Source organism: Erpetoichthys calabaricus, chromosome 3, assembly GCF_900747795.2.
Source record: "Erpetoichthys calabaricus chromosome 3, fErpCal1.3, whole genome shotgun sequence".
In the NCBI taxonomy this organism is placed as follows: Eukaryota; Metazoa; Chordata; class Cladistia; order Polypteriformes; family Polypteridae; genus Erpetoichthys; species Erpetoichthys calabaricus.
The window spans coordinates 51,871,463-51,897,925 of record NC_041396.2 but is presented as its reverse complement, the minus strand read 5'-3'; the positions used below and the strand labels follow the sequence as shown (position 1 = coordinate 51,897,925).

The following is a 26,463-nucleotide window of genomic DNA, read 5'->3' as shown; positions in this document are numbered from 1 at the left end:
ATGCTACATTACTTATCTAAAAATAGACTTTAAATAGCATCCTCTGAACAATAGTGTATTAGAAGGTGCTGAGTAATTCTGTAAGGCAAATGAAGGAAGGGTGCAGTACCAGCATGTACAGTCAGCTCTGAAGGTGACAGAGTCTCCTTTCTCCTTTCCTTCAATCTATCTTCTCAAAAGAACAAATTCAGGGCTGCTCCAGAACTGCTGAGCAAATTAAAACAAATGTGCAGGGCAAGATTCAGAAAACATATGGCATAAGAAACTGAAGTGTTCTGAAGTACCTGTCGCACACTCATCAACTCACCTTGGTTAGCTTTATTTCCAAAGCATGGCTGCTTTGATTTCGGGTATCAAAGTGGGCGACTTCTTTTGCTGATGTTTTCACTTTTTTAATTATTTTAATATAAGAAAATACAATGATGCCTGTAGGAAATACTAGGCAGAAAAAGAGAATAGATAATACAAAACTCTGCCCTGCTAAAGACGCTTGAGCAAGCCACCAGTCCAAGGTGCAAGATGTGCCAAAGGGTTCCGGAGCATAGTTCCCCCATCCCACCAATGGCATTGTAGCCCAAAACCCAGCATAGATCCAGATGAATGCCAAGCAGCAGAAAGCATGTTTCCTCTTTAGCCATGTACCTTTATCAAATGAAAAAGAAAAAGATACTTTAGGGTGGAAAAATATGTAGTTAAATTTCATTACATATATTCATTTCTCAGATGTGCTAAATCCTTTGCAGAGTTGAGGGAGCCCCAGTCGATTCAAAAAGCACTGTGTCCAGAAAACTGCACCCAACATGACGCCAGTCTTTTGCAAGGCGTACTCATGCACACACACTGAGTACTAATCAACCAAACATGTATATTTTTGGGGATGTCTGGGGAAAAAACCAAGGGCAGGACACCCACCCTCCACACCCTGGATGATGCATACATTTCTTTATTATGTAATAATAATGTTTAAATCAAAAGGTACTTTTTAATCTGTCAGAGTTAGTGACCCCCTGCAACAATGTCAGATTTAAATTTTAGTGCACAGGTGTCTGCCAAGTAACAAACTCATGTAGATTTTGAAGGGTTATGAGAAAAAACTAGCTGTGCTACCTGCCAATTGCATTTGCAATTGAAATCTAAGTAATCAACGTCGACATCAGCATTAACATTTTGCAGTGCACCATGCAATGTTATGTGCCATTCAATCTGAGACTTGTAAAAGCAGTAATGTTTGTGATGCGCCATCTGTTGGAATGACAGAGACACAGCAACCAGATGGACACACAGACATGTACAGTGATCCCTCGCTATATCGCGCTTCGCCTTTCGCGGCTTCACTCCATCGCGGATTTTATATGTAAGCATATTTAAATATATATCGCGGATTTTTCGCTGCTTCGCGGTTTTCTGCGGACAATGGGTCTTTTAATTTCTGGTACATGCTTCCTCAGTTGGTTTGCCCAGTTGATTTCATACAAGGGACGCTATTGGCAGATGGCTGAGAAGCTACCCAACTTACTTTTCTTTCTCTCTCTCTTGCGCTGACTATCTGTGATCCTGACGTAGGGGGTGTGAGCAGGGGGGCTGTTCGCACACCTAGACGATAAGGACGCTCGTCTAAAAATGCTGAAAGATTATCTTCACGTTGGCTACCTTTTGTGCAGCTGCTTCGTGAAGCGACATGCTGCCCGGTGCTTCGCATACTTAAAAGCACGAAGGGCACGTATTGATTTTTTTATCTGTGTCTCTCTCTCTCTCTCTCTCTGTCTGCTCCTGACGGAGGGGGTGTGAGCTGCCGCCTTCAACACCTTTGTGCCGCGGTGCTTCGCATACTTAAAAGAAAACAGCCCTATTGATTTGTTTGCTCCTTTGAAGAGGAAGATATGTTTGCATTCTTTTAATTGTGAGACTGAACTGTCATCTCTGTCTTGTCATGGAGCACAGTTTAAACTTTTGAAAAAGAGACAAATGTTTGTTTGCAGTGTTTGAATAACGTTCCTGTCTCTCTACAACCTCCTGTGTTTCTGCGCAAATCTGTGACCCAAGCATGACAATATAAAAATAACCATATAAACATATGGTTTCTACTTCGCGGATTTTCTTATTTCGCAGGTGGCTCTGGAACGCAACCCCCGCGATGGAGGAGGGATTACTGTATCCTTTTATTAAGGTGGATATGTCATCAATAAATGGATTTGTTTTTGTCTTTACATCTTGTAAATTTAGTAGCATTTATTTTTCTTTAGAAAAAGGAGAAAGTTGGATTCATGCACTTGGTTTGGAGTGCTTTCTTTTGTTTTACTTATTTATGGCTCCTAATTTATGGCAGCAATTTACCTAAGGAAGGTCAGAGTGTTGCCACAAAAAGTAGTATTCCAGCTTCTCCTGTCTAAAAGCTCTCCAGAGCAGGTAGTCAAGTTCTTGACAATAAAGCAAGAATTGACTAAAATAATAGGCTGACAACAATGCAGATTATCACAGACAAGCTTGTGGCATAATTTGCTGTATGTTATGCTGCACAGTGGCTGCCTTTATTATGATTTTTCTGTATGAGCAATAGTGCTATACTTAATATAACCAATACAAAAAAATGTTAAATTTGAATGTTTTCCTATTACAAATTTATTTGACACCATAAACCAAGTAAGCACACATGCTCCTACATCTCCGACATTAACACTGCTTTTACGAATCCCATACAAAATGATATATAAGATGGTGCATCACAAACATTTGTAGTAATGCATTTCATTAACACAAATGTTTATGATGCACCCTCTGCTAGAATGAAAAATGGAATGCATTTTGTTACTATATGTGTTGCAAAATACATTTTAATAGATGGTGCTCTGTAAACATTAATGCTGAGGTCTACATTGAATACTTAGTTTTCAACTTGTCTTAGACAGGCAGCACAGCTAGTATATATATGCATGTTGTGGGATATGGCCGGCCGTTCATCCCGGTCAATACCCCCAGGCCACCAGATGGAGCCCTCCCTGCAACATGGAGGTGCCCCAAATTCCAGCATGACCTCATGGACAGTGGAGTTTTAATGCACAGCCCTGCTGGATACCATGGGGGCCGCCAGGAGTCACTTCAGGGAGGCCCAGGGATTTATATTTTCCATATAGCCCGGAAGTATTTCTAAGTCACGGGAACGGAAGAAATGATATACTTCCGGGCTGAAGAAAAAAGAGAAGTTTTTACCTGACCTGGAAGTGCTGGATAATCACATGGACTGAGGGCTCAGAAGCACTTCCGGGTCGAGGACTATAAAAGACTGCGGGAAATCCCAGACGGATGAGCTGAGTTGGGAGGCAGGGTGGCTAAGCGTCTGGGAGATTGGAGGATTGTTTATTTGTTGTTTATTGAGTATAGTGGAGTAGTGGTGCTTTGTGCACTTTATTTATAATAATAAATATTATTATTGGACTTTTATCTGGTGTCTGACGTCTGGTCTGAGGGTTCAAGGGGTCGACAGAGCTTCTATTATCACAATGTATATATATATATATATTGCATACAGTAGTTTACTGTCAAATAAAGCAGAGTACGCGACACGTGTTTCGCCCTCATTTGGGCTCATCAGGCGTACAAACTCTACTGCTCCCCTCTTGTGGAATCGAACCTTGGATGTCAGCGTCAGAGACGATGATCTGCTTCTCGCAACTGAAAGAGGGCACCGTGGCGGATGTTTGCCGAATCGCAGACCAACCACAAGTGTTACCTGGTAGTTTACCACCTACACAATTCAGGTCGTCGAGACTCAGTCTACGAATACAGTGTATGTAATTACTCTGGACCTACAGGCTGTCAAATAAACAAACCACACGCTGTGGTGCAGCGTAAAGGGGCTTCGTCTCTGACGCTAATGTCCGAGGTTCGATTCCCTAAGAGGGGAGCAGTAGAGTGTGTACGCCTGATGAGCCCAAACGAGGGTGAAACACATGTTGCGTACTCTGTGCTTTATTTGACAGTAAACTATGCAACATTCCATGATCTGCTTCTCGCAACTGAAAGAGGGCACCGTGGTGGATGTTTGCCGAATGGCAGACCAACCACAAGCGTTACCTTGCAGGTAACCACCCAAACAATTCAGGTAGTCGAGACAGACTACCTGGGAGGAGATCCCCCAGGACACCATCCGTCGTCTCATTAGGCGTATGCCCTGAATTTGTGAGGCATGCATACAAGTACATGGGGGCCATACAAACTACTGAGTACGATTTTGAGTTGTGGCAAGGAAATTTTGGCAAAATGGACTAGCCTGCCGCATCATATTTTCACTTTGATTTTCGGGGTGTCTTTGAATTCAGCCCTCTGTGGGTTGATAGTTTTCATTTCCATCAAACTACAGTATGTGGCATCCTTTCATTCCTAACACATTACCCAGTCCATATCAGTAGAGATATCCAGGAGGATTTTATTTTCCCATTGAGATCTGATGTGTTTTCAAAGCGTTCCTTTAATTTTTTGAGCAGTTTATATATATTATATATATATATGTATATATACTGTATATATACATACATACATAGCACATGATGTATTTTACAATAGACTGGCAACAAATATAAAGGTAACAAGTTCTTTAATACATTTCATATTCTTAAGGCAGATGATAAGGTAGATATTTATGAGATTCAAGGAAAATGTTGAAAATTAAACAGTAATTTACTGTCAAAGAGAAATAGAATGCTGCTGTATTATGTTACAAAGAAACCTGGAGTTCATCATTTATAGTTAATGGCTGCAGCAAAGTTGCACTTTGTGTTTTTATTCCATTTTATTATTTATTTATTTCAGGAACAAAACAAAAAACCAAAAGATTCCAATCAATAAATGGAAGATGGAAATAACAGCATAGCAACCACAATAATATGTTGCAGAGACAATCTGCCTCATTTTATGTTTTCCTTTCTTATTTAGGTAGGCCAATGGCATCCAAAATATTTGGACTAAACGTCTTAAATCATTCAAGATTATAATGAGCTGTATGGTTTTAGGAGCCAGAATGTGCTGTTACACAATAATTCTACAACATACAGTTTAAAAAGTCCTAATAGCATTGGTTATTTTTTGACAGTTCTTATATTTTGTTTGGGTAACTTATCCTCCAAAATAATATTCTGTGATTCTATGCCCCAATGTGGCAGAATGTCTTAGTAGAAAAGGGAATAAAGCTTTAATAGCACAACATGTCTACAACTTCAGTTCCTTCTCTGACTTACTGTGCTGTTATAAAGCCACTAAAAGTGTCAGATTGTGATTTCCAGCAATGTTTGAAGCAGTGAGATGTTCACACACAGGTGCAAGTAACAATTTTTGCAACAGAAAAATAACTAATTCTGAGTGAATTTATTATTTATTAACTAACACCTCATATCTGTTTTTTGTTTGCAAAGTGTACATAGACTCTTGGTGTAGTCAATAGGAGAGTAAGGGTACACAGACACACACGACCTCTAACTATGGCAATCCTGGTATATGAAGGAAGTTGCTCTCTAAAGTAAAGTCTAATCAGAATTTGTTACCAAATCTAAGTCCCTTTTAAATAATTAAAAAAGGTTTGTGTTTGTTGCTGCAACCTCCAAATAATGAATATAACTTTCCAGTTACTTGTGGCAGACACCTCACAAGTCTGAGGTTGAGTCAGTAATTTAAAAAAATCTATTTGAAAATGAAAAACAGTAAATTATTACACTGATTAGTAATTTTGACCCACATTTAGAAATGCACATATCTTTGCATGTTCCCATACTTACCATATCTTAAATGGCATATCTTTAGGTATCTATCAAAACTGACCACAGTCATTGTTATCAGACTCCCACAGCCAAAAAAGAAACCTGCCCAGCCGTACCAACAGCAACCTGCCCATCCAAAGTACCAGCGATGATGAAGAGATGAAATAATAAAAAATGGTTTTCCTGTAACTAAAAATAGAAATGTGATCAGGAGAAATACTAATTTATATGCTCAAAGAAGCTTCTGAATATATTGCATGGGATGCTTAAGTTGGTTGGATAAGCTTTCTCTAAAAATGTGCTTTACACACTAATTTATAAAGTACAGTCTTTCTACTGTATATCAGAATAAACCCATGTAAAATACTTTCAACAGTGTGAAAGAAAGAAAGTTCTATTTATGCTTGTAGAAAAGTAAAATTCTATAATTAGTGTTCCATTTGGATGGATTCCTACCTCAAGTTCACAGTTGGTGGATTTATACTTGGCTATCACTGGTTTCATTTCAAGGCAAACACATGATATATACAAAACATGCAGTGGATTCAGAAAGCATTCAGACCCCTTTCTTTATTCACAATTTGCAGTATTGTGGTCTTATGATATAATCATTTAAATAATTTTTTTGCTTTATCAAACAACATTCAATACCCCAGAATGACAAAGTGGATTTTAACATTTTTTGCACATCTATTAAAATTAAAAAACTGAGATATCACATTCGCACAAGTATTTAGATGCATTGCCATGACACTAGAAATTTGGCTTAGGTCCATCCCATTCTTTTGATCATCTTTGAGATTGCCTTTGTTTGTAAATATTGCTTGGAGTCCACCTGTGTGTTATTCAATTAATTGGACATGATTCAGAAAGGCACACAGTTGTCTCGTTTATATAAGATGGTGCAGATGACAATGGGTATCACAGCGAAAACCAAGCCATGAGGTCAAAGGAATTACCTGAAGAGCTTACAGATGACACTGTGCTGAGGCACAGTTCTGGAAAATCTACAAAAAAATCCTGCAGCATTGGAGCTTCAGAAGAGCACAGCTGCATTCTTATTTCTTAAACTGAAAAAGACTAGAATAACCATTACTTCCTGGAGCTGGCCAACTGACCAAACTGTGCAATTGTGGGAGAAAGGCCTTGGTAAGAGAGGTGATCAAGAACCCTGTGTTCACTCTGGCTGAGCTCCAGAGAACCTTTGTCGAGATGGACAACCACCACTGTCACACTGTGCTGATCTGGGCAGACAGAAGCCTTTCTTCAGTAAAAGACACATTAAGACTGCCTGAAGTTTGCCAAAAGGCACCTAAAGGACTCTCAGACTGTGAGAAGCATGATTCTTTGGTCTGATGAAACCAAGATTAGCTGCATGTCTGGAGTAAACCAGGCACTGCCCATCACCTGTGCAGTACCATTCCCACAGTGAAGCATGGGGGTGTCAGCATCATGCTGTGTGGCTGTTTTTCAGCAGCAGGAACTGAGAGACTAGTCATTGAGGGAAAGATGGATCAAAGTACAGAGATACCCTTAATAAAAACCTGGATCTCTGATCCTCATTCTGAACCAAAGGTTCTCCCTCCAAAAGGTCAATGACACTAAGAACAAAGCAAAGACAACACAGGGGTGGCTAAGAACAATGCTGGGAATGTCCTTGAGTTGCCCAGCCAGAGAACTGGACTTCAAGCCTGTTCTCTGGAAGGACCTGAAACTAGCAATTCACTGACAGTCTCTATCCAGCCTGACAGAGCATGAGAGGATCTGCAGAGAAGAATGGCAGAAAATCCTCAAGATTCATACACAAGAACGGGGTTTTTCAACCACTGGGTTGCAACCCACATTTGGGTTGAAATGTTCTGCTGGTGGATTGTTTAAGCAATTGACAGCACTGTGCACTATGTTTCCCCATTTAAATCATTTAACAAAGGGGGAACCCTCCCTGCTTGTTCAGTTGTGGTTGTTTCACCAAAGAAGACCCCGCAATGTTCTGATTGCACTCATTTCACAAAGGTAGATGCCCTTTGGGTTTCCAATAACTGCAAAAGAGATGTCAATGAACTTAAAAAGGCAAAACTGGGCCACTGCACAAGAAGACCATACTGTAATCAGTGCCAAAGCAGCTTCAACTAAGTACCGAGTAAAGGGTCTGAATACTTGTGTCAATGTGACGTTTGAGTTTTTTATTTTTAAATCTTTGCAAAATTTTGTTTTCATTTTGTCTTCCTGGGGTATTGAGAGTTGCTTGATGTTGGGATAAATTAAATTAAACGATTTTAGTTTAAGGCTGCAACTGTCAAAATGTCAAAAACGTGATGCGGTCTGAATACTTTCTGAATCCACTGTAACATTCTCAAGCCTTCTTAATCCAATTCAGAGTCACAAGGATTTGGAGTCAATTTGCCGGAATTGGGTGTAAGGCAAGGAAGCAGTCCTGGATGGAGTATTGTAAAGGCCCTCTTATGTGGGCACCTATACAGGGCCTATTTAGAATCAGCAATCACTGACCCAACACATGTCTTTGGGATATGGGAGGAAGACCAGAGTGCCTGGAGGAAAAAAAGCATGCAGAAATAAGGAAAATGTGCAAACTTCACAGTGAAAGTGAACAGGCCAGGGTCTGACCCCTGAATGCTGGATCTTTGAAGAAGCAGTGCTTTCCACTCCACCATAATGACTAAATACAAATAACAGTGCAGTAAAGTAATAGGCCTATTAAGTTTTTAAGCTGTACAACCTACAGGACCGGCATTGCAAATGCTTTTTATAGGTTTAATATTGGTCCAGGACTGATTCAAATAGGCCAGCTGTTAATCAACAGTAATCAAAGAGAAACTGTTTTTAAGCCTTTCAATAACAGAATAAGTTACAAATACCTTTCAATGATAGAATAAGTTACTAATATGACTGTTTTCTAGCAGCATGAAGTATGAGGAAATCAATGTAATTACTGAATGTGAATGTTGCCCATAGCAATTTTGCTTGCACAACATACAGTATCTGCTTATCTACCTGATTATAGCGTCACCAACAAAACTAACCATCTTGTTTCTTATATTTTTACCTAAACTACTTAAAAGTGCAGACCAATTCTGGATGCCACTTTTATCCTTCAGTGTTTCAGAAAATGAAACTGCGACCAAGTTTCTTATGCTAAACTGCATCTCCGTTACTTATAGCTTGACAAAAATGTCTCAAGGTGGAGCTTATCAGTAGTTTTTAAAAACCAATGTTGGTTAATTTTTGCTTTCTCATAGTGTATATTTTTCCAGTTTTGTTTTTTATAATCACTTCCATTAACTTTCTGATAATACAAGTTAAGACAGCCAATGTCTTGTTACATTTTTTTAAATTTTTATATTCAGATGAATAACAAGAGCCTGTATAAAGAAATTATATATGCTTTGAGCACTAAGATGATTAAGTGTATCCTTTTGTAATATTGCACCATTTAACCTAACATGCTATATTGAGAAAACCCATGGAGACATTGAAGAACAGATAATATCATTTATACACAGTAGCAGTGTTATTTGTTTTGATGTGTACAGTGAAAACTTGATTTAGCTGAGCTTATAATGTGAACAAAAGCAGGCATTTTCAGTCATTTTTATTATTATTAATTTTCAGTCATTATTATTCAGCATTATTATTATATCATGCAAGACTAAAAAAGTGTGTTGTATTCTCTTGAGAGGAGTCAAATTTCAGAGCGGCACAATTGGTGGCTTTTTTTAGAAGGGCTGTAAAAGAATAATTCTTCAATACATAAGAGTATAGTCAGTACTGTAGTCAAGGCCACCTTTGCCAAGTCCAAGAAAAGTCCAAAAAAGCATCTAATCGAGATCAAGTGAAGATTGGGTCTATTGGGGGTCAAGACCAAGTCAAGATCAAGTCCAAACAGAGACTGAAAAAGACCAAGCCTGAAAATTCAACTGGTTCTAGCACAAATCTGATGATTCCAAAATGGATTCTTCAGGATTACAAATGCAGGATCAAATTGGGACCATATTATTTATTTATTATTATTATTTAGTTTGTTGGGCGGCATGGTGGCGCAGTGGTTAGCGCTGCTGCCTCACTGTAAGGAGACCCGGGTTCACTTCCTGGGTCCTCCCTGCGTGGAGTTTGCATGTTCTCCCCGTGTCTGCGTGGGTTTCATCCAGGTGCTCCGGTTTCCTCCAACAGTCCAAAGACATGCAGGGTAGGTCGATTGGTGATTCTAAATTGGCCCTAGTGTGTGCTTGGTGTGTGTGTGTGTGTCCTGTGGAGGGTTGGCGCCCTGCCCGGGATTGGTTCCCTGCCTTGCGCCCTGTGTTGGCTGGGATTGGCTCCAGCAGACCCCCGTGACCCTGTGTTCGGATTCAGCGGGTTGGATAATGGATGGATGGATTTAGTTTGTTTTTTCATATGGCAGTGAATTTAATTTTCTCTAAAAACAATATATGACCCTTTCTGTTTTTGATAATAAATTTTAAAATTTCACTGATATTTAAAGTAAAAGGAATCAGAAATACAATATTAACAAAAAGCAAAATCAAATTAAATAAAAACTAAGGAAAACAGTGCTACAGAAAGAAAGTTCAAAAAATGAAATAAAGGAAGAAGAGCATTTCTTTTAAAACTGGGATATCTTGCCTATATTTGCATGAATCATATACCACAGTTGCCTTTAAAGACGTAATTTAAAAAAAGAAAAGTAAAGAAAGGAAAAGTATGGATAGAATTGTGCAATTTCCTTTCTTCATATGGTCTGTGAGCACAGTAAAGACAAAAACATAGAAAGCACAAGCTTTTTAAAAGGATTTGTCGATTCAAACGAGGTCTGTACTTTTAAGGCAACAAGAAATTAAGCAAAATGAAACCTTTTATTGACTAACTGAGTCGATAACCATATGCAAGCTTCCATGCAGCCCAGGCCCTGTCTTCAGGCAAGGTGTAAATGGCTTCATTTTTCTTCACTTCTCATTGTATTCATAAATGGCTACCACGGTACATTGATCTACTGCTGTAGATGCACAAGGCTTAGATGTACAAGGCTCAGAAAGCACTTTGTAATTTACACATACTGACAGCAGATGGAGACAGACGATAACGGCTATCAAATCAACTACTGCTATACTTGTGCAGAAAGGTCTGCAGTTTCAAGTTCAAAATATTAATACTATTTCTAAAGAGTGCATTTTAAACTTATTAGAATAAACAAAATGTACCTTATTTAATCAATTTAAACTGCATTACCTAAAACATTTTTCAGAACACTGAGTTCATCATACAGTAGTATTGCTGCTTATTGATTTTTGGGTTGTTATGTAGTAACAGTAACATCAATACTTAGAAATTAAAATGGAACAGACTGTTATTATGTTTTAAGGCAGCAGGGTGGTGCATGAATCCTTCAGCATGGACTGTGAATGTTCTTTTTGTGCCATAATTGTTTTTTGCTTATCCTAAGGCTGTCTTCCATTAACAGGCCCCTTTTAATATCAGCATGTCTGTGAATGTGCTTTACAACACTAGATAGGGCATGGCACCACATCCAGGCAGGTTCCAACCTTATGCACTATCCTGCTTGGAGATCCTGTGGCCCTTTTGACTCTGAGAGGGACTAATCAGTTTCTCTAATAAAGGAAATTAAGTGGGGAGTGCATTTAAGAATGAAGCTGGGAAGCACTTCTTTATGCAAACAGAATATGAAAAAAACTACTGAGACATGTAGTTGAAGTAGAAATCTTGACAACCTTTAAAAAGTATTGAGCAGCTTAGCTATTAGCTAAACAAATGACCTTGATGGATTGAATGTTCTCCTCTCATTTGTCAAATAATCAATATATGGATGGACAATAATCATACTAACTGGAACTCAGGGGAAGAATAATATTTTCAAAGCTTTACTTTTAAAATTTTCAGCTCCCTGTACTGGTAGAAAAAAATGACAGCCATTATTTAATAAAATATGCAAAGAAGAATGTCAAAGGATGTGAAGGATCTCCTTCACATATATTGAATACTAAAGACAAAGAATACAGTCAGTCATTATCCAACCTGCTATATCCTAACACAGGGTCATGGGGGTCTGCTGGAGCCAATCCCGGCCAACACAGGGCGCAAGGCAGGAACAAACCCCAGGCAGAGCGCCAGCCCACCGCAGGGCACACACACCAAGCACACACTAGGGACAATTTAGGATCACCAGTCCACCTAACCTGCATGTCTTTGGACTCTGGGAGGAAACCGGAGCACCCGGAGGAAACCCACGCAGACATGGGGAGAACGTGCAAACTCTACACAGGGTAGACCCGGGAAGTGAACCCAGGTCTCCTTACTGTGAGGCAGCAGCGCTAACCACTGTGCCACCGTGCCGCCCCACAAAGAATACAGCGTCATGCATTTATTATTAAAATGCAGTCACAAGGTAGAAATTCATATAGAAAGGACACAAAGTATTCACTGGCGATGACCTGCTTTGCACTATAAGAGGAGACTCGCCTTCTGGTATGTAAATGCATTCACGCCTTTCACCATCCGCTTGTTTCACGTTCACAGTTCTATACAATACTCTTTCTCATCTCTTCCTCCTAAAACCAAGCTCTTACACAAACTGTGTACAATTATGAATTAGTCCTTCCTTACTAGGACTGCATGCTGCTAGCTAACAGATGGCTTACAAGTTGCAACCTGACAGCCCTCTCAGATCTTAAATTAAAAGGGCAACATTATTCCAATTCCTTTTTCCTGGGACCATGTGCTGTCCTCTGTTGGCTTGAAAGTATTTTTATCTCATGCCATCCTTCCATCGCCTTGGTTGTCTTATCAAGGAGGGTGAGGTAACCCTGGCATTTAGTGTTGGTTGCTTGCCCTCTCGCATCAGGTAGGAATATTGTGTTGTAAGTGTTCTTTATGCTGTCTTGTAGAAACTTTGTGAGCCTTGTCCCTGGCCTATCACCTGTCTGACAGTTCATTGTCTATGGAGTAAGCCTTCACAAGAGTAAACAAGCGAGAAATTTAGTAAGACAATAAATAGATATCAGTTCCTTTAAATACATTCAGCAATATTCGTCTTGCTAAGGAATACTTATACCTGCCTATCAAAAAAGCCAACTGAAGGGCTTCTGTGCCATAATGCCTAAGGACGTGGATGTATTGCAGTGGATTTTGCATGGCCTTCTTTCTCGTAGTTCAGAGCTGCTTGGGAGATGTGTATTCTTCCTGCCCATAAATCATATTTTAATTTAGACTTAATAATAGTTTATTCTTAAAGTTTCAAAGCATGCTGATATCCTTCCTGGAAGTGGAGCATTTAGACAAACAGCATTGTAGATGCCATCCATCCATTTTCCAACCCGCTGAATCCGAACACAGGGTCACGGGGGTCTGCTGGAGCCAATCCCAGCCAACACAGGGCACAAGGCAGGAACCAATCCTGGGCAGGGTGCCAACCCACCTCAGATTGTAGATGCTATTGTGCATTTTCTGGAAGCACAGCAGTGAAGTGGATAGCCACTCTGCCTCACAGTTCTCGAGCCTTGGGTTTGATCCTGCATGTTTGTTTGTTCTCCTGGTGACAGCGTGGATCTTCCTCCAAGTACACCCAAAGATGTGAGTGTTAGGTTAATCGGCAGCTCTAATGTTAGAAGTGGTTTGTGCATGAGTGTGCTATGAGAATGACTTGGGCCCAATGCTGCAGGACAGATATTGGTTACCTATGACTCGAATGGACTAGCAGAGTAGAAAGCACAGTAAACGGATGGGCTATCAGTACATGGACATTTATTTTAAGGAACATATATTGAACATTTCTTATTTCAATAATTTATTAAGGTGTTTTTGCTTTGTTTACTTCTTAACTCATTTTCAACTGTATTTAAAACTTCGTCCTATCAAATTTGGCTGCAGTGGTGAGGACTGATGTCATGCTGTGCAACAACTAGAAACCCACTTACTGGGTTCTGGAAATACTTGACAATCTGAGTGGGTAAATACTAAGAAAGAAATAGATGCATTTGAATAGGAAACTTGTTTGAACTTTTTCTCACAGTGGAAGTTTGCAATAGATTTGACAAGTTATTAAACTGGAGTAAGAATATCCACTTTTACGGTATACTGTATCTTAATCAAATGGTGAAAAAATGGGTAATTAGCTGAGCAAAATTAAGCCCCCACATTTATAATTCTTATTCTACACACAAGAAAAAAATCTGCTATAGTGATATTGGCTTGTCAAAATAGCAATCTCTAAATGAAATACTGCAGAGTTAATGTATTAGGAATTGTAATGTAATATTTTAAAAAATGGACAAAGATAACTTTATAAATAAACAGCATGAAATGTACACACCCTTAGAACATTGGGCACAACTTTTATTCATTACTTTTAAAACCTTAGTGTTTTTTTATTTTCTATTTGTATTCTATATCCCCTAAATCCTTGCTGCCTCACTGCCAGATATGGGTGCTTTGCTGTGTGAAGCTTTCTCTGTGAAAGGTCTTCAACAGATAATATGTACAGGAGAACGATGAACAGATAATCTTGTGTCTCTTTCTGTACACACTAATACGTTCCCTTAGATGGCTGCATTGTTACTCCTGCACTTGGAAATTTTACATAAAAAAATGTTACCTGAATTTTATATTTGCCTTACCCTGCTCTCAGGTCTAGAGATAAATAAACTAAATTTATACCTCAGACACTAGACCAGGGGTGTCCAACTCCAACAGTGGCTGCAGGTTCTCATTCTTAATTAGTGAGCCGCTTTTGCTGCTGATTAACTTGTTTTGCCTTTAGTTTTAATTGACGTGAATCAGACCCCTTAGTTCAGGGGTTCTCAATCACAGTCCTGGAGGGCCGCAGTGGCTGCAGGTTTTTGTTATAACTTAATTAGAAAGCAATTCTTGACAATAATTTAATTTAATGGCACGTTAGTGCTTTAACTCTGCTGTGTCATGAAGCCTAAAACCGATGAGTAATTCTCAGTCCTTCACTTTTTTCTCTTCACTTTCCTTCCAAGTATTTAATTAAACCCAATAGTGCATGATAAACACACACAGGTGTAAATGGTAACAAGCTAAATGGATAAATGCTGCTGTCTTTTGTCATTTGCATGTTATTGCTAATTAGGAGCAATTAATCACCAAGACTATAGCTGTTTAAGACTAAAATAAGCAATGAGGGTTCAAAATCTTAATGAGCGAGACAACTAAAGTGAGGCAGAAGTGTTACTTGAGCAATAAGTGGTTCTTATTAAGCAACTGGGTTGGAACAAAAACCTGCAGCCACTGTGGCCCTCCAGGACCGTGATTGAGGACCCCTGCCTTAGTTGTTTCTTTTTCCTTAATGAGCAGCCAAACAATAATGAGACACAAAACAAACCACCACATGAGCAGTGTAAAATGAAAATAAAGAAAGGTGAGGTCTCGGTCACGGTGGTCTGCTAAGGACATTAAAACATCTTGACAGTGGTCTTAGAAATAGCAGAAAATCAACAGTCTGCTGTGGCAGAATGAGAGCAGCAACAAGTCCTGACATTCAATAACGGCTTTAATTAATTGGAAGAATTGGTTTCTCATTAAGAAACTGCTTGGAGTGAAGTTGGCTGGAGTTTGACATTCCAATTTAGCTGGTTATCTGTTGGCTCGTTTTACATCTCATTTCTGTTTGGCTGCCATTTAATGAAGAAACAAATCAATTCAGAGGACTGAATCCTTAAAGACAGAGCTATTAAAATGAAGGGAAATGGAGTTAATTAGCAGTGAAAACTGCTTGCTGATTAGGAAAAGGGTTAGAATGAAAACCTTCAGCCACTGCAGCCCACCAGGACCGGAGTTGGACATCCCTGCATCAGACTATTACAAAGTCTTGGAGCCATCCAAGAACAAGTAGAGTAAACAAACCAACATGTGAATTTTACTAGTACTGGTATAGTTTTAGCAATAGTATTGCTAATACACATCACATGTACAGAGTAAAATCCACGTTACGGCAGCCTCTGAACATTCCCTCTAATTTCATTTATTTGACAATCCACAGTATAAATAGTAATTCAGATGTATTAATTTAATCTTAATAAATTAATTTTAAAGGGGAACATCTTGCAAAACGTCCAATAAATGAATTACAAATTCTTTTCTACATATTCCAGTAATTCCAATAAATTCATTTATAATTAGAAAGCAATGAATTACACAGCAGTCTGTAAAGCTTCAGAAACTGTCTTTTTGGATGTCTTTCGAATGCCCCTGTGGTTTTTCAATAAGGAATAGAGAACTCTTGTTTAGGCTATTGATTTTTCAGTAACCTCCCACCAACTCAGCTAATTCAATTTCAATTGACAGCCACACATGACATTATAACAAACAGAAAGGAGAAATCAATAAGTATTGTGAAGCCAAATAAAAAATTACAAATTATATTTTTGATCTGGGAATCTTTTTTAGAAAGTGGGTTACATATAAACATCATTTCACATGTATTTTCAAGTTAGAAAGTTGTGTTTATTGCATCTTTACTTTTCTGCATGTAGTTAGTCTCTGTATTTTTATCCTTTGGCAAACTGAAGCATTGCTGCTGCAACTCCTTCAATCATTTATTGTGATTGCTCAGTGTATATTTTATGCTGCAAGTATATGTGAAAAACAAAAAAAAGATTACTTTGTCCTTAATGTACCCTTATTGAAGAAAATGTAAAATAGTCACTTGTAGATGTGTATCTTTATAGAGGTATTCTTCTACTGTATATTTTAAATAGAAATCTACAAATAATAATACCATCTTAAATCTTTAAAATACACCTTTACATTATTTTACATGGGCGGCATGGTGGCGCAGTGGGTAGCGCTGCTGCCTCGCAGTTGGGAGACCTGGGGACCTGGGTTCGCTTCCCAGGTCCTCCCTGCGTGGAGTTTGCATGTTCTCCCCGTGTCTGCGTGGGTTTCCTCCGGGCGCTCCAGTTTCCTCCCACAGTCCAAAGACATGCAGGTTAGGTGGATTGGTGATTCTAAATTGGCCCTAGTGTGTGCTTGGTGTGTGGGTGTGTTTGTGTGTTTCCTGCGGTGGGTTGGCACCCTGCCCAGGATTGGTTCCTGCCTTGTGCCCTGTGTTGGCTGGGATTGGCTCCAGCAGACCCCCGTGACCCTGTGTTTGGATTCAGCGGGTTAGAAAATGGATGGATGGATGGATTATTTTACATGTATTATTTTATATTTGTAATTAACATTAACCCACATTCTATTCAAATTACTATCAAAAGCAATAAAAACATTTGTCTTCTGAGCAACAATTGGTTAGAATGCCACATGCTAATATCACGTTTATCATGAAATCAATATAAGATATAACATAATTTGTCTTCAGTATAAACTGCCGCTTTCCATGAATATGTTCTCTGGTGAAAAACAGATTAGTTACCTGAAATTCCAAAATCAAAGAGCGCCAAGTTCACTGTCATCAGCTCAGGAGGCCTTAGTTTTGTCTTTCGTTTACAGGACATGAAAATTACATAGCCATTTCCAAGTACTGAGAGGATCCCTATGGAAGAAAATCAGACAAAAATATGTAGAACTGATTGAAGGCAGTTATTAACACCACTTTAGAACTTCTTCTTTTATCTGTAGACTGGAGTTACACTTTTTGCTATGTCAAGTATAAAGTGCAAGAATACAAAATTTCCTATAAAATTAAATGTTATACAATGTTACATTTCTGGCTGCTGCTAGATGATGTATTTATTGGAAAGTATAATCTACACAATATACATTTTGCTTTAAAAATGTAACTTTGGTTTCCATAATAACAAGGTTAGTGATTATGTAAATCTGAAGCAGTGATGAGACAATAAGTCAGAATTTACTTGTGTGTGTGTGTGTTCATTCAACAGGGACTGAGCACCCATGCCTGAGTTTAGCTGGTATGGTATTTACACTCTTTTCACTCTTTACCTTAATTTTTCTACATTTTCAGCTACTACTGTTTTGTAAAATACAACCTAAATACATTATATAAGCTTGAAAATGTATAACATTAGTTACATTTTGTTTTGCTACATAAAAATCAGTGTTCAGGATACAACAAAGTGCCATGATGACAAAATTAAATCCAACTCAATACAATACAATACAATTTACTTTTGTATAGCCCAAAATCACACAAGAAGTGCCGCAATGGGCTTTAACAGGCCCTGCCTCTTGACAGTCCCCCAGCCTTGACTCTCTAAGAAGACAAGGAAAAACTCCCAAAAAAACCCTTGTAGAGGAAAAAATGGGAGAAACCTTGGGAAAGGCAGTTCAAAAAGAGACCCCTTTCCAGGTAGGTTGGGCGTGCAGTGGGTGTCAAAAAGAAGGGGGTCAATACAATACAATATATAGAACATAACACAAGTAATCCTCAATACAATGCAATAGAAATATTACAAGTATGGAGCAGAATTTAACAGTAGATGATATCACATAATAGGATTTGGATTTGTTTAGAGTCCTGGAGACCTCAGCCATCAAGCTGCCTCCCCCATTTGGCCATTCCACAGCTGAAACAGCGCTGGGCCAGCCAATCCAATGAAATATTAGAAACATAACACTTTTGAAATGGACCACACAGTCTGAGTTTAAGCAACAGGAAACTTTATTGATATCCTATTGCATACTGTTCTGTTATGCCACCATATCTAACAAAACTGCCTTTTAAATGGCTTTTTGCAACTTGCGTCTTTTGTGTTGGTGTAGTGGTAGCTTGTTTGTCACTTCTCACTTTCAGCCATCACTGCTGTCTTGCTCTGCTGCTTCTGTGGTATTGTGAAAAGAGAACCGAGTGAGTAAGGCTGTCCTGCAAGTATAATTAGCCTGTCCACAGCAAGTCCTGTGTAGTGCCTACAAGTGGCAAGAGGTGGTAACCAGCTGCTGAAAGGCCCCAGGCTATACCTGTAGGGGCTAGGAGGAGGTTTGGACCCCAGACATGTGCCTGGTACCCATGAATCAAACCACACAGCTAATGTGCAGATGGAGCTCATCAGCCTTGGTTGGCAATCCATTGAAGCGAAGGAAAACTCTTGATAAAAATCTTAGTAGAGTATTCTTGTCAGCATTGGTTGACAAGTAACCCCATGAGAAGGAAAACTTGGGCAAAAACCAAAGCCAAAAACAGACGGGCCTTTGATGTATAACCACAGTACAATGCATTTCCACTTTTATGAATCTACCAAAACCAGCTGACCCAAAAAGAACTTTTTGACAGATGTAGCAGGTTTCCTATGTGAAATTCTTCGTTATCATGATTATATACATATAGGTATAATCATAATCAAGATTGGGATAGTTGAGATATACTGGGTCATGTATAGACATTAAAATAGACTTCTAAATATAAAACAAACTATTACTGCAGTCATTCTCTTGCTTCTCTGTCCCTGCTTGTCTTGTTAACACAAAATCGCTCCATTCTGTTGAAAACAAATCAGGTACTCTATGTTGGTTTCTCAAAATTAAAGCTCTAAGTCATTTACACCTTACACTGGAGATGTACCAGTACTTAGAGAAAGGGACATGGAAAGATGTATCTCTCTATTAGCTTTGGGGGCTGTTATAAATCTCTCTTTTTTATGTGTATATTATTTAGCATCATTTTTGTATGTTTATTGGGCAAGGTTTTTTTATTATTTGGACAGAAACATTGTTGGTCATGAGTGCTGCCATTTTGTGTCCATTGTTGCATAGCATGGCCAAGATGCTTTTTGTTGCTGTGAAAGAAGAAATGTCAATCGGTGGCATGAGCTAGGAAAAGCAAGATAGTGTTAGGAATTTTGCAACATCATGATTTAGTTTTTGGTGCATCACTTTGATGATTCTTCCGGTTATGACTTTACTGAGAAGTTCAACTGCCATTACTGGCATCATCCATTTTCTGGTTCTTTATTACTCTCATAGAAATTACCATGAACTCCAAATGCTTCCATGGTGTTCATAACAGGAACATCTAAGAATTTCCTAAAAGGAGCCTAGAATAAAGTTGCTGACAACAGGTGACCATGGCCTGCAAATCGTGGTATGTTATCACTTGTGTGATACATTTATAAATTTATAAAGTCATTATTGTCACATGTACAGAGTTTCAGAGTTCAGTGAAATTCTTCCTTCTATGTGCTAATCAACATGCAACACATCGCCATTGTCTGACTCCATGAACAGTGAGTAGGAATACTCCACCTCAGTACTTTTGTCTTTATAACCTGAAAACGTCTTAGGACACAATGAGCTTTGAGGCAATCCAATTCCCCACAACTGTACAAAAACAGCTAGTTGCCCCTGTTGATTGGTTACAGATCTGCTTCCAAAACAGTTATATCCTTTATCCTTTACCCTACATATTGGATTTTTTAATAGGCAGAAATGTTCAATGTACCTACCAATGTATCAGGCACTGTAGAGGCTGAAAGGTTAACATGATGTTAACATTTTGCCAATTTGCTAGAAATTATGCAATATTTCATTTGTTATTTAAAAAGTCAGGCTGAAAGCCGTCTGTTTTTTCCTCAGGATTCTCTACAGTTCTGATTGCTTCTACTTGACTGATTAAATGCAGTTTTGTCCATCATCAGGATATGAGAAACATATAACGAAACTGACTTAACTGCATATTTTAATATGTTTTAATTTCTCTCGCATCCAAAAAGGCAGCGGTAATCCCAATGTTTTATACTGTAAAAACACCTCATTTCTAATGATTTGATAATCTGCCCTCTGATGTACTATTGTAGAGGAGCAGGGGAAGCTTTATCCTGATTTAGGCCAAATTGCAGATTGCCTAATCGTCAATTTAGTTAATTGAAAAATAGAGTATAGTTACAAATATATAACGCATTCAGAAAGAATTCTACCCCTTCACCTTTCTGCACACTTTACTGAACTGCAGATATAATTTTAAATGGATAAATTTGCCATTTTTTGCTCATTAATCTACACTTAATAACTCATAATGACAAAGTGGAAATATGTTTTCCAAAAGGTTTGCAAATTAAACACAAATCAAAAACTGAAATCTCTCATTCATTTAAATATTCAGATACTTTACAGTGGCATTCTGAATTGTACCAAGTTGCTTCCTGTTTGCTGTAATTAAGCTTGAGATGTGTATGGTGGTGAACTGAATCGATTGGGCATCATTTAGAAAGGCACACACCTGTGTATATAAGGATCTACAGTTTACATGCACTTCAAGACAAAAAACAAGCCACGAAGACCAAGGAACTCTCTGAAGATCTCCCCTATAAGACTGAGGTGAGGTATAAATCAGGGGAAGAGCATAAAACCTTTTTTAAAGCTCTAAGCTCCACAATGTTCTATGTTCCTCAATACTTGTGAAATGGAAGAAGTTTCAATCCACTTCCTAGAGATGGCTACCTGGCCAGATCGAGTAACCAGGAAAGAAGGGCCTTGGAGTTTTCCAGGCCACATTTAAGGGACTCGGAGAGCATGACGAAAAGGATTCTCTGGTCTGATGAGACAAAAGTTGAACTCTTTGGGCAGAAGTCTGAGCTCTTTGTCTGGTGAAGATCAGGCACTGCTCATCACCTGCATAATGCTATACCTAAAAAGAAGCCTGGCAGTGGCAGGATCATGCAATAGGGGTGCTCCTCGGTGGCAGGGACAAAGAGACTGGTCAGATTTGAGGGAATGATGAATTCAGCCAAATACTGAGGAATTTTAATAAAACCTGCTCCAAAGTGCACACGTCCTCAGACTGACATGACAGTGCACCTCTCAGCATGACAATGACTCAAAACATACAGCCAAGACAATTCTGGAGTAACTCCATGACAAATTTGTGATTGTCCTTGAATGGACCAGCCAAAGCACGGAGTTAAGCCTCATAGAACATCTTTGGAGAGACTTGAAGGTGGCAGTTTACAGACACTTCTCATCTAATTTAACAGAGCTTGAGAAGATCTACCAGGAAGAAATGAATAAACTGCCAAAGTGTACAAAGCTTGTAGAGATGTGTCCCAAAAGACTCAAATCTGAAACTGCTGCAATTAAGGGTCTGAATACCTACATAAATGAGTGTTTTCAGTTTTTGATTTTTAATAAATTTGCTAACCTTTCTGAAAACATGTTTTCACATTTTGTCACTATAGGTTGTTGTATGTAGACTGATAGGCAAAAATGGCAAATTTACCAATTTAAAATTAAATCTACAACACAATAAAGTGTGCAGAAAGTAAAGGGGTCTAAATACTTTCTCAATCTATTGTACTACTGTTGTATCATTTATAGAAGGCTGATTTTTTGACAATAGTTACATTGGTCTTATGCTGCAAGTAGTTTATCACAGATTACTTATCTTCTATGGTTTTTATTACACTTTATGAAAGGGTAACTTGGCCTGCCAGCATTCAAAATGCATCCTATAATTTTCACGTTATCTTGGACAATTACTTTGTAATTATGGTGATGTACCCATTTTTGCAACTTTATATTGTAGCTATCCTTGAATTGCACAGCTCACTCTAATATTTTCCATTTAAACATGTTAGTTATACTTTCAAAATCTGTCTGGTATTTACCAGTGGTGCATTTTCTGGTATTTGCTGTGTTGCTTTTATTGTATTGTCTTTATTATTTATTTAATACTGTACTGTAATCATGACTGTTCTGTAAAGCTCCTTGTGATTATGCGTACTGTTAATGGTCCCATATAACCTCATGGTTGACTGAACATCTCAGTGCAGTGCTCCGTAGTTTAAATTTTGTGCGGAATATATGTAATGACAATCTTAACAGACTTCACAACTGGCCAAGCCAACACAATCAAATGTAGCAGATGGATGAGGTATCTGGACAATTTAGCTATTTGGTACAAAACAATATTTATAGGCATCTTTTGGCCTCCAGAGACCATGGCATATGTACACTACTTGACCTTGCAGCTCTTGGTGTGGCTGTAGAGTCTGATTTGTATGTGGTAGTCCCTCTGGCAATGGCTACACAAAAAATGCTACTGCCTGGGTTTGTTCCCTGGTCTACTTTTCGCCATGCTCTCTTCTCTGCTCCAGCTTGATTCAATATGGTGTCTGTTTTGCTGGCTCATCTCTGGATCTCCGCTGTACTACAAAAGTGGTTAATGGCTCATTCCTTCCAGCTTTTAACGTCAATGACCCTGGACTTCATGTCACACTTGCAAACATCCTTAAAATGGTGATGGGACTGACATTGTGCCCTATTGCCAGCAGTCAGCTCATCCTTCTGGATCCTTCTGTCAGACATCTGGTGATGAGTCAAAAATGCATCCACGGGATATAAAGATTGGGGATCGTGGCGCTTGTAAAGAGCTCCTCATTTGTCATGTGGTCCACCAACTAACGTTGAGAATGTACCTGTGGTTGCGCATATGAAGGGCTTTTAATTACCTCTTTGTCTGGAGTACAGCGCCCAGGATTTGCTGCTGCACAGCAGGGTGCAGAGCATGCAGGTGTGGAGAGTCATTTTTATGTTGTTTCAGACTCTCCGAGTCAGCTTAGTAAAAGTTGAGGCAGCACGTCCAATGCTCTAGTTCATCTGTGCATCCAGGGAGAGGGTGTCAGTAACGGTGGAGCCCCAGTGGGTGAACTTATGCAATACATCCAGCTTTGAGTTGGAGATGGAGATCAACACCTTAGCGAATCACATCGGTCTTCTTCAGAGTGTTGTTGAGGTCAAATTTTTGACATTCTCTTTAGAACTAATCTGCCAGTCTCTTATGAGTGGGTAGTTGATGAAGCATCATTGGCATATAGCATATCGCTGATGAAGACCTGCTGGACTTTGTTCTTTGCTCTTGACTGTGAAAGACTGAACAGCTTGCTGTCAGACCATGTGTGAAGATACACCCCTTGAGTCAATTCCTTGAAGGCATCTCTCATCATCAAAGTAAAGACGATGCAAAACAAACAATAGTACTATACATAGGTAGAATGATTTCCTCTTGATAACTTAGTTATTTTTTAATACTTAAAGAAGAATTACAGTTTCTAAAGTACACCATTAATTCTACTGTAACTCAGGTCCACTTCTTTTCTGAATACTGATCCAAGTTCAAAGAAAACACGTTATGCTGGGATCCAAGCATCTTTCAATTATATTTCTTATAGTGTAACTTTATTGAAAACAAATATTTGAAACAATTGTAAAAATCAATTAAATTAAAAGTAAGCCTTCAAGACTAAAGTAAAATTGGAGAACAAGAAGTAAACATATTATTGGAACCCATGTCTTCAAGTGCAGCAACACGTAAGAAATTGTTCTCTGTAGGTTATGAAAAAATAGTGTCATCTTTTTGAGGAGTACAATATTTGCTGCAAGGCCCAATAGTAATTCTCAGCATGACGACTGTCAGAAGAGGAAGTGTGGAAAGCTCCAGGAATTAATCAGGACAATCTGATTATATTTTTGGGACAGGTTTCAAGGCAATAATTAGGGGGGACATGAATCACATTAATATGTATGGAAATGCAGAAGGATGTTACATAAATGTGAAGTGGTTTAATACATTTGATGTCTGATCTGTAGGCTCATTCTACGGCTAAAAGAAAATACATAAATGTTTGTATTTAAAATGAAAACAGTTATAAAAGCAGTTTTTGACCATTTAAAAGTCAGAGTTGTAAAAATATATAACGAAGTAAACATCATTTTATCAATGAATTATCAAATTGTAAAAAAACAATCTATTGTGGGAACCATGTTTCCCTAGCACAAAGTCACAGAGTGTCAGACCAAATCCTGGTTGCAAACCAAAAAACAACCATAGATGGATGACCAGTATGTCACAGGGCACACTCATTCGCGCACCAACAGTCACTCATACCACTCCAGTTTAAAAGTAGGTAGGAACATGTTACGAACCTGGAGTGCAAGGACTGAACCCAAGCACACACAGGAGGATCATGCCATTTCCACACAGATTGTGGCCAAAATGGAGGCTGAACTCCCGGTCCTTAGAGCTGTAAGACAGGACCAGCCACTACTACCGTTTCACTATTCAAAGAAAAAAAAATATATTCTAAACATAAAATCAATAAAAAAGTCAAAGAACGATACACTCTGCAAGTGCAGAGTGCAAGGTAATAATGTTTTATTGCTTATGTTTTTATTGTAATTATATATTATGAAACAGCAGCATCGAGTATATCTAGACAGAGAAAAATGTTGTTTGTGCACGGCTCACTTTTTAAACAAAGAAAGGTACAATTTTCAACCAACTCGCTTCTCTTTTTCTAACATTTCTTTCACCACATTGAGATGCCATTCCAATTAACATCATGCAAACCTCATCAAATCATTTATTATCAAAACACTTTAAATATACAGCTTCTATTCCTTGCCAGTTGGGGTTTGTATTCTAGATCAACTGACCAGATGCAAGAAATGATATTGTTATTTTCCTGCATAAAGAGAAAATATTTTTAATTTTGGACAGATGTAACTTGAAGGCTTTTGGGTAATCAGAATGAGTTTTAAAATTGCTTGTGACAAGATTGTTCTAATTGAATGGACAGTTGTTGAATAGCGGTTTTCAAACTTCTAAAAAATCTCTTGTCATTATATCACAGTTCATAAAGATTATCAATGACACTAAAATAGAAATGGAAAATGTGAGTGTTGACAAAAAAAGAAACATGTTATAAGAAATGACAAGTTCCATCACCTTCCTTCTTAAATTGTTGGATTATTTTAAGTATACAAATCTGAACACATGAAAACAACTGTGTTACTAGATGACAGGTGCAGGAATTTCAAAAGAACTCTGAATAAAACCCATGTAATATTAATGGGGGGAGTTAAAAACCTGATTTCTTGCTGATGTCAGTATGGGAGACACAGTCTATTGGACTGAGAACTTTCATTGTATTTGGGGAAAGTTTGATTTAATTTGGGAAAGTTATAAGCGTTCCAGTGTCCACTAGTCAAAAGCAGTTTAGGCATTTTATAAATAAATATATATATAATTTTCAAAAATATAATATGCACTGGAATAGAAATAATACACTTAAATGGTTCAGTGTGACTTAGGCCTAGGTAAAAATATCTACTTTTTGATTAATCATTATTTTTTGTTTAAACAATTCAATATCAGTTCTCCCCTCCTCGAACCACCACCTTATCGTGGTGGAGGGGTTTGCGTGTCCCAATGATCCTAGGATCTCTGTTGTCCGGGGCTTTATGCCCCTGGTAGGGCCACCCAAGGCAAACTGGTCCTAGGTGAGGGATGAGACAAAGTGTGGTTCAACAACACCTCCATGATGAATACAAAATTTGGACAGCGTTTTCCCTCGCCCGGACGCGGGTCACCGGGGCCCCCCTCTGGAGCCAGGCCTGGAGGTGGGGCTCGATGGCAAGCGCCTAGTGGCCGGGCTTGCACCCATGGGGCTCGGCCGGGCACAGCCCGAAGAGGCAACGTGGGTCCCCTTTCCCATGGGCTCACCACCTATGGGAGGTGCCAAGGAGGTCGGGTGCAGTGTGAGTTGGGTAGTGGCCGAAGGCGGGGACCTTGGCGGTCCGATCCTCGGCTACAGAAGCTGGCTCTTGGGACGTGGAATGTCACCTCTCTGAAGGGGAAGGAGCCTCAGCTAGTGCGCGAGGTTGAGAGGGTTCCGGCTAGATATAGTCGGGCTCACCTCGACGCACAGCTTGGACTCTGGAACCAATCTCCTTGAGAGGGGCTGGACTCTCTACCATTCTGGAGTTGCCCCCGGTG

General features: G+C 38.9%; 1 protein-coding gene across 1 annotated transcript in view; it reads right to left on the bottom strand.

Annotated features, from left to right (window-relative positions):
• opn5 (opsin 5) overlaps nucleotides 1-26,463 on the bottom strand; it is a 58,865-nt gene that overhangs the window by 8,553 nt on the left and 23,849 nt on the right. The window contains exons 2-4 of the mRNA XM_028799108.2: nucleotides 17,152-17,271; nucleotides 5,766-5,936; nucleotides 308-642 (exon numbers count right to left, since the gene is read on the bottom strand). Of these exons, the coding sequence (XP_028654941.2) occupies nucleotides 308-642; nucleotides 5,766-5,936; nucleotides 17,152-17,271 (626 nt within the window). The remainder of the gene's footprint in view (nucleotides 1-307; nucleotides 643-5,765; nucleotides 5,937-17,151; nucleotides 17,272-26,463) is intronic.